The sequence below is a fragment of the Prionailurus bengalensis genome, chromosome E1, assembly GCF_016509475.1.
Source record: "Prionailurus bengalensis isolate Pbe53 chromosome E1, Fcat_Pben_1.1_paternal_pri, whole genome shotgun sequence".
Taxonomy (NCBI): domain Eukaryota; kingdom Metazoa; phylum Chordata; class Mammalia; order Carnivora; family Felidae; genus Prionailurus; species Prionailurus bengalensis.
Genome location: NC_057347.1, coordinates 49,413,793 through 49,423,697, shown reverse-complemented (window position 1 = coordinate 49,423,697; position 9,905 = coordinate 49,413,793). Strand labels below are relative to the sequence as shown.

General features: G+C 43.5%; 1 protein-coding gene across 1 annotated transcript; it reads left to right on the top strand.

Moving 5' to 3' along the window:
* Positions 1-8,949: 8,949 nt before the first annotated feature.
* Positions 8,950-9,120, top strand: LOC122484686 (40S ribosomal protein S29-like). The gene has a single exon (XM_043582645.1). The coding sequence runs from the start codon at positions 8,950-8,952 to the stop codon at positions 9,118-9,120; it is 171 nt and encodes a 56-aa protein (XP_043438580.1).
* The last annotated feature ends 785 nt before the right edge of the window (positions 9,121-9,905 follow it).

Below are 9,905 nucleotides of genomic sequence, written 5' to 3'. Positions count from 1 at the left end.
AACCACAAAGGGTCTCCCTGCCAAGAACACCTCCCCCAAAGCACGGTGTAAATCAGAGCGAATTTTCTAAATCTTCACACCCTCAGACCCCTTGATTTTCTGCCGCTTCTATTTTGCCAATTTCTAACCCTGGAGAAAGCCAACCATCTATTTTCTCTGTTCCTGTTCCCAGACTGTCAAATATGGCTGGAAGAAATCCTAAAACCAGGCCAACTGGTTCCTCTACAAATCCTCAGCTGAGCACCCTCTATGGCTGGGACCCTGTGAGCAACCTGCCTCATCCCGCCCCCCCCCCCAGAAGTGAGAGAACAATTGGATACGAGTATATAGTCATATATATTAATATACATTACATAATATGCAAAATATAAAGCATATTATATTTTACTATATAATTATAATCTATATTACAAGGAATACATACATTTATATATAAAACCAGATCAGATAAGTACCCTAAAAGGCAGTTGCTCAAGTCGACCACAGTCCTTCAAGAACGAGGCTTCCTCACAAAACGTGACCCCGTTTGCAAGGTGGTTACAAGCCCTCCTTTGCCTGGACTATTCCTTCTCATTATTAGTGTCTTGGTTCAAACCTCCTTTCATTTCAGAGGCCTTTCTTTTTTTTTTTTTAATATGAAATTTAGTGTCGAAATGGTTTCCATACGACACCCAGTGTTCATTCCAACAGGTGCCCTCCTCAACGCCCATCCTTTCTTAATCCCCTGACACTCGTGGATCAAGGTGCCCCAGGGCACAGGAAGAAACGCCCAGGGAGAACTCTGGAAAATCTTTAAATTTCAAGGGAAATCCAAGGGTAGCTGACACCTGTCGGAAACTCTGAGAATTCCTAGCTAAAGGTATCCTGCAGTTTCGACATTAGACCGCTGCATTCCTGAGGGTGACACCGCATCAGAGACAAGTTAGGTTTGCGACAGTTGACGTGATTTTAAAAAGGCAATTACCTCCACGTGGAAATCTGTGGAAAACGGTGGCGGTGCCCAATCTGATGCCAAGATTCGAGAAGTCGTGCAACTCCGCGGGCACACACATGTCCCTAGCAGGAACAATCGACCCTTTAGCAACGTGCGGGTCAGGGGCGCCAATCCCTGCGTGGCCAGAAATCTGCCTATAACTTCTGATTCTCCAAAAACTTAGCCATGGATAACCTGCTGTTGACCAGAAGCCTTACCGATAACATAAGGTCAATCAACACATATTTTGTATATTCTATATACTATATACTTTATTATTATAATAAAGTAGGCTAGAGAAAAGAAAATTTAAGAAAAGAATGGGAAAGAGAAAATACATTTACAGGATTGTACTTATTGAAAAAAATCTGCATACAAATGGACCCACAAAGTTCAAACCCATGTTGTTCAGGGGCCAATCATAATAAGTTTTTAAGAACAAAATAAAAATATTTTCTCTTTATGTGTATTAAAAAAAAAACAGCTACCAACTTATTAATACCTGAATACTTAAGTGTTTGAGACCTGCCCATTAAATAAACAGAACTTCTAGGTATTTTTTTTGGCCTAGGATGCTAGGAAAGAATTACTAAGAAGTTTGTGTACCCAAAAAGCTTGGGAATCTCCGTGCTAGAGTTTTGTGGCGGCGTCCCTGTCACCTGCCTCCCCAGTTCTCCCACCTCCCTCCACACAACACTCATTATACTTTGTTGCAATTACTTGAGTAGCAAAGTATTTTGATCTGTCTGCTGGAGGATGGACACACACACACATACATCACACACATATCATACGCTCACATACACATATACACACGCACAGACATATACACACATATACATATACACACGTGCACATACATAGCACACACATGCACATATGCACACACAAAATGCATACATATGCATGTGCACACATATACACATATGCGTGTACACACATAGCCACGTGCATACACATATGTACACACATATGCACACACTTGTACACATGTGTGCGCTCGCATGTACACACACATGCACACATACATGCACACAATATACACGTGCACACATACACATACGCATGTACAGACATATACACAAATGCATGTAGATGCATACATATACATTCATGCACATATGCACACATACAGACATACACATACATATAGACGCACATGCACGTGTACACACACACACACATACATATTCCTGCATGCACGTACACACACGCACACCTATATGCACACAGACATGCATAATGCATACACATATAGGTACATACATACACACACATAAATGCATGTGTACGCACATACATAGACGCATACACACATATACATATACACACATGCATGTAAAATGCACACATATGCATGCACACACATACACACGCATGCACACACACATATGCATACATGCACACACATACACACATGTGTGCAACAGCACGCACATACACATATGCACGCACCCATATACACATACACACATACATGTATGCACATACACATACACACATACATGTGTGCATACACACATACATGTGCACACACAAACACACCCCCACATGCACACACATATGCATAACACATGCACATATACACGCATGCACACATAAATACACATGTACACACATACATATACACGCATGTACATATACACACATATACACAATGCACCTATATACACACATATATATCCCGCCATTATCTCCTTTCATATGCATGGGAGCTTCCTCGATTTGTAGCAGGCATTTGAAAGGGAAATGAACCAAAAGAGGTGATAAAGGAAGCATGAGGGAGAATGGTACGTTGTGAACCGACAACGCCACTGGAGGTCCCTGTGGAGGGAAGGCCATGAGATGTGAAACCTGGCAAGTGCAGGAGGCACCCTGTCCAGGGTCACGCCCTGGCATGTGACACTGATGCCCTCACGAGCACAGGGTTTTCAGGCCATGGGAATAGAACCAACAAGTGGGCTGAACAGGGCAGGGCAGATGGTGTCTCCTGGGCCCATCCATTTGGAGATTCCCCTATGTACTTGGCAAACATTTTGGAGGAGGGTTGAGGGCCCACCGCTCATAGATGGAATGCTGTGGATCAACCATAAGCTGTCTGAGGACAAGGACAAGGTCTGACATCTTTACTGCTGTGTCTCCAGTAACTAGGCAGGGCTCACCACATAGTAAATGCTCACTTATTTATTTTTGTCCGTGTGTGTTTCTTTGTTTCTTTCTAACTCCCTTCTAGAGAAGTGCAGACCTTTCCTAACCTATCCAACTCAACACGCACAAAACCAAGCTCGTTGTCTTCTTCCTATTTACCTGCTTTGCCTTGGAAGATACTTTAGCTGCCCCGTGTTTGTCGACACCCCGTATCCAGCCCTCCACTGTGGTTTCTGTCTCCAACATTTCTCTTGATTAGCGCCTTATTCAAGCCTTCATCACCTCTCGCCTTGAGCCTGTCCTCTATTCTCACCCATCCTGCACGCTACAACCCATTGTTCACTCCCATGCTCAGAAACTTTCCATGTCTTCTTGTTTCCTGTCTCATGAAGACCAAAATCCTTAGTAGAGCTGGTGAGGGTCTCTACCTTCCGGGCCCTCTCAACTTGCAATTTCCCCTTTTCCCTCCGCCTACGCTGAACATCACCTGCCCTCCACGTTTGGGTCTCTGTGTTCCTATCCGTCCAACAGACTATCCCTTCTCTCTCTCCTGCTAGACTGTGAGCTCCTTGAATCCTCTTGGGATGTGTCTTATTTATCTTTATATCCCTTGGTCCCCCTGGTCCCGATATATTGCCTTGTCTGGGGAGGAGTACTTAATAGACATTCCAGGGGGAGGACATCAATTAGAGTTAGACTCAGGACTCTCTCTTTGGCTCCCAATGACTCCATCCTGGGAAGAAGATGACTTATCTGATTCATGAGTTTGGCAAAAGGACATGAGTGAGCTCCTTCTCTTTTTGAGGAAACAGCCACCTATAGTTTACCTATATTCCCATTAAATTCTCCTTTCCTCTTGGCCATCCAGACAGTTTATTGCAGCAGGACCATGCCAGAGAAGAAGGCCTCCAGTTTGGGGGAATGGTGCAAGTTGCATCCAGGGGAGTGTAAATAAACTGATGGGCCAGATTAACCCATGCCTCCAATACGGCGGTTTATGAGTAAGAAAGGTGATATTTTTATCTCCGTCTGTCTCATTCTCCGGTTTATTATTTTTTTTAACTCTTTCCAATTGAGGCAGGTTAAAGAGTATTATATTTTGGGTCATCGCAAAGCCTCGTGTCTGGTGCAGATGATGTGTACCTTAAACGTGTCCTTGATTTCACAGACTTGAATTCTGTCCCAGAGACTTATTTTCAGCGTTGTCATCCTGAGTAAGATTGAGCAAACAAAGCCTCACTTTATAAATAGTATAACAGCAACATGCCATCTTTCAGCTGAGGAAATTGAAACATTTGGGGTTTGGGAAACATTATTTGTTATTTCACAAACAGCAGGAGGCTGGGAAAAGCCAAAAATGGATTTTCCACGTCGATTTTTTCCTCATCTATAAATCCTTCCCATCTCAGGGAAATTTATAGGTTTCTGGCTTCCTTTTTCCCTTTGGTCATCAAATTTAATCTCCCAGGAGTTGGGGTTTTTTTTTCCTTCCTATTTGAGCTTCTGTTCTAGACTTGTAAAATGTTCCCAATTTTTGATGTTCTAGATCCTCTCCTCTCTCAACCCATCATTTGTACCCCATTTCTTCCTTCTATCTACTCGCCACATTTATTCCTCAGTAACTTCCAGAGATGACCAAACCTCCAGCTTCTCTAAGATCCACTTGGAGCTTCTGTATTTCTTTTGTCATCGTCTCAAAACACCCACCAACCTTTTGTTGTCCTTCCCGCCAGTCTCTGATTACGTGTGTCTCTTCCTCTAAAAAGTGAACCCCCCGGAGCATCTGGGATGATCGCTTCTACCCACTTCCCACATGCTTTCTAGTTCCTTCTCTCCATTAACTCCTTCCCACCCACCTTTCCACAAACCCAGATCTCCCTGTTGTGAAAACCCCCTCACCTTTCACCGTATTTGCTGCCCAGCCCCGGCTGCCTTCCCCCTCACCTGCCTTCCATTCACCATCAAAAATCCTACCATGTCACCATATGCTGTGCGCCCACATCATTGGATTGCTCCGTAGCTCCGTGACTTTCTGCTCCCGACCCAAGCAGTCAACGGAAAGCATCGCTCTTAAAGCTTGCCAACAATTTCTGCGGGCCACATCCTTCGGTCTCTATTCATTCTTGACTTCGTCACTACGTTTGACACCATTGACCACTTTCTTACCCCTCTTGCGGCCAAAGACATTGAGGCATTCCTGCAAAACGCTCTACCTCATCCATACTCACAGAATACATTGCGAAGCCTTTGCTGACCTCGTCAAAATCCGTATCTCCAAATGTCTCTCCCAGCCCCGGAATCTCCTAGCCCTAGATGCTTCCGTTTGGATTTCAGTTCATCAGCTTAATGCAACATGTTGAAATCCAAACTCATTGTCTTTCCCCTAAAGTCAGCCAGACCTTTGTCATCTTCAGAAAGATTAAGACTCCCTTTGAACTTTCTTAGAAGAACATGTGTTCTAACCCAGAGCTTCCAGGGCATGGGGTGGGGGTAGGGGTGCGATGCGATAGATAACAAGAAAGACAGAACTTAAGATTTAAGTCTTAAGGAGGCTTATCTCTGTCTAGCCATGCTAGGTATTTCATAACGGCATATACGTATAAAACAACATGGATGAGACACAGGATGTACAACAGGAAGTGGCCAAAGATAAAGCCAAAGTGAGAACAGTCATCAGACCATGAGATCTGCCTTCCTAAAGCGTCTGGCCTTTACTGTGTGGACGGTGTAAGATTTCAAGCTGTGGAGTAATGTAAGCAGATTTATATATTGCAAAAACAGCTTCAGCAACAGCATGAAGAATGGATCAGAAGGTTCAAGGCTGAGATGAATAAAGCAATATACAAAAATCCACTAGCCAAAAAAATAATGAGGTCCTAAACCAAGATCCTGGAAGTGGCAATGGGGCAGAAAGGATATGCTCGAAAAAATAATTAGGAAAGCATTCACAAGACTAGGAGACAGATTGAATACGGAAAGGGAGGAGAAAAGACGCGTGTGAAACGAGAGATTTTGGCTGACCAAGTGATCGATGGCATAATTATATAGGCGGAAATACAATCATTACTGTGGGGCAATATAACGGAGTTCAGTTTAGCACACGTTCAAATTGAGTTGCCTTTGGGACATCTAGGTGGCAATGTCTAGGAGACGGAAAAACCCCTGCTTCCAACTCAGAAGAAAAGCATGATCAGGAAAAAACAATTTGGGAGTGTGAAAGATACTGCGGATTTAGGCCCTCAGCATCCATGTCAGTCCTCTTCCCTGCATGCTTTTTTTCCCCGGCAGACGCTAGAATTGAAACAAACAAAAAACTACATTCCCAGCTTCCCTGGTAGCTAGATGCAGCCGTGTGACTATGGTGTAACCCAAGATGTAAATAGGAATGTTGTATGGGACTTCCAGGAAAACCACTTACATTTGGCTGACTCAGATGGGAGATAGGCTCTCTCTGCTCTTTCCACTCCCTCGTTCTTCTGCTAAGAGCAAGAATGTGAGCGGGGGAGGTCCACCAGCCACTTTGACCATCATGCGATCTTGAACATGGGAGCCATACTAGGATTTTAAGGTAGAACAATAGAAGCATCCTGGGTGTCTGGCGGGGAAGCCACCCTTCTGACTCTGCACTGAGAACATACAAATTCATTTTACATTTAAACCACTGATACTCCAGTTTTATGTTTTATGCCCCCAACTGTCATCCTATCTGATGCACCAAATGTATAAGTAATCCCTGGCATAGGCGATGATAACAAGCCATATTAGTGCCATGTAAGTGGAAGCAATCTTCCAGAAAGAGTCTATAGCATAGAGAGATTTCTGGGAACCTCACTGCAAAGGCGGAGGAAGACGAGACAAGCTAATGAGGCTTGAAAGGAAGAGTCAGAAAACTGAAAGAATGTGTCATGTCTAGAGATGTGCGCTTCAGACCCCCCGCTTCAAGGAAGGACCCACGGCAAGAATATGTCTGGTTGACCGCCTCCAGCCGTTGGCCCCTTCTCAGCTTTCAAGGCCATTAATGAGCGAGGCAGCGGTAGCCAAGACCACTTCGTAGGGCATCTCTGCCAATGACTGAGCAACGCATGGCCCCAAATCCCTACCAACACAGAGCTCCCTGAACAGGCAGTCTTTGCTGCAGAGCTCTGCACCGCTCTGGTAGAGACCATCGATCCACATCACAGTCAGATGGTTCCCTCTGGGCAGGAAGACTTTTGCCCTCCTACCTCTGCATTTCTGCATCCCAGAGAACCCAACAGCTGCAAAGGATAGCAAGAGGCTACACGCGTTCACATGTAATATTTGATTTGGTTGAATGAGCATTCGATCATCCAATCTCCGAGTAAAGACGCAGGAGGTTAGTGATTTCCTCAACTAACGAAAACTACGAAATACAAGCATTCTTACTCAAAGCCATTCCCTTTCCAGTTAACGTGCTCAGTCCTCCCTGGGTTTTTTGTTTTTTTCTTTTCTTTTTTTTTTTAAATCTCTTAACCCAGGGCGCCTGGGTGGCTCAGTCGGATAGCAGCCAACTTCGGCTCCGGTCGTGATCTCACAGTTTGTGAGTTCAAGCCCTGCGCCGGGCTCTGTGCTGACAGCTCGGAGCCTGGAGCCTGCTTGGGATTCTGTGTCTCCCTCTCTCTCTGCCCCTCCCCCACTGGCGCTCTGTCTCTTTGTCTCTCAAAAACAAATAAACATGAAAAAAGAATTAAATGTCTCTAGGGGCGCCTGGGTGGCGCAGTCGGTTAAGCGTCTGACTTCAGCCAGGTCACGATCTCGCGGTCCGGGAGTTCGAGCCCCGCGTCGGGCTCTGGGCTGATGCCTCAGAGCCTGGAGCCTGTTTCCAATTCTGTGTCTCCCTCTCTCTCTGCCCCTCCCCCGTTCATGCTCTGTCTCTCTCTGTCCCAAAAATAAATAAACGTTGAAAAAAAAAATTAAAAAAAAAAAGAATTAAATATCTCTTAACCCAGAATATAACTATAGCCTATCAACAATCCCTCCAAAATATCACCCACTTCTATTGTCTTACCTTCCTCTTAAATTTTATCTTCCAATCAAATATTATTTAGGAAAAACGAACAAGGATGAATAAACCATAGGTAAAGGAATTCATTTAAATCCCCTTATGTATGTCATTATGAATTATTTTCCAAATTCAGCTATATTATGGCATAAACCATAGCCATTGAACACATAACTCTGTATGGCAAATGCTTCATATAATAAGATGAGCTCATAAATCAAGTATTAAATCTCTTCCAAGATGATAATGGCCAAAAGTATTGCCAATGGAATCAACTGACAAGATCCTGGTTTCTGAGAATCGAACCATTCATCTCACAAATATAAGGGTTCATTTTCTTGTTCTTCCTTTTACATCACTCATCATTTAACCCAGATTAATCTTCCAAAAAAAGCACACAGATCTGCCAATATGTTGGCATTTCCTTCTTATGAGGAAACAACAGAGCAGATCAAAATCTGCTTTCTCCGGTTCTGGAGAGCCACGATTATCGGTATACTATTGCAATTCTCTGAGCTTCTCTCTCAGGGGTTAGCAAACTACCACCCATGGACTAAATCTGGCCCACCGCCTGTTTTTGTAAATAAAGTTTTATTGGAATGCTCCTTAACCTAGCTATTACCTGTGGCTGCTTTCCTACTACAATGGCAGAGTTGAATCATTGCATCAGAGACCATCTGGCCTACGAAGCTTAAAATATTTACTCTCCGGCCCTTAACAGGAAAAAAAAAAAAAAAAAAATCACCAACCCCTGCCCTAGTTTAAAAAGCATGGTATCTTTTTGCCTCGTTACATCCAAGAAAGCAAAATGGGTCACCGGCGACTCTACTGGAGTTATCAGAGAGAATGTGGCCGGGGTTCTCACTCTTGTCACATCGGCTCAAACCAGCACAGTCTGATCAGGAAATGTGGCCTCCATAGGTGCCACCAGTGTTTCTGTCAGCCCATGAAGGATATAGGTTTCGTTAAGTTGGTTTAAGCAAACTTCCTTGAATGGGTCATCCAAGATATACACCTTAACTGCAGATACCCAAGATACCCACCTTAATGCTCACTCTTTCTTCATAAAATAAAAATATTTCCATGATGAAAAAGAAGCATAATCTGGGGCATGTGAGTGGCTCAGTTGGTTAAGCATCCTCCTCTTGACATTGGCTCAGGTCGTGAGACTGATCCCCTGTGTCAGGCTTGCGCTCAGTGTGGAGCCTACTTTGGATTCTCTCTCTCTCTCTCTCTCTCTCTCTCTCTGTCCCTCCCCCACTCACTTGTGCGCGTGCTCTCTCTCAAAATAAGTAAACATTTTTTTTTAAAAAAGCATGGTCTGTTCTTACATTTCAGGTATTCATTCATTCATTATTATTCATTCATAGTATGTTAACTGACATCTCATTGCGTTAACATCACTACGGGTCAATATGAACTCAAACGATGACTTAACATTCATGATAAATGCTCTCCTTTTCTTTACATCGATAGGCAACAGTTATTTTTAATTAACCTAATTTTTAAAAAGGTATCTCCTACCCAGAAGATAAAATGTTGAACTCAGCTTTTGATACTTATCCATGTTTTAGCCTAGCTTTAAACTTTAAGCTTAAGAGCAAAAAACCGACTGGTTTTCAAAAGAGGCCGGAAATAAAACATGCTTTAAGAGAAATAAAAAAGGTGATTATGCCCAAACTCCCTTGTTTTCCTTTCTTTTTGGAAAGATCGCCTCTCTCGGTGAAAGAAGACAGGAGCATTTTAAAATGCCTTTCGACAACC

What these genes read in the sequence shown, in the direction of transcription:
- LOC122484686 (XM_043582645.1), top strand. Translation starts at nt 8,950, where the DNA reads ATGGGTCACCGGCGACTCTACTGGAGTTATCAGAGAGAATGTGGCCGG.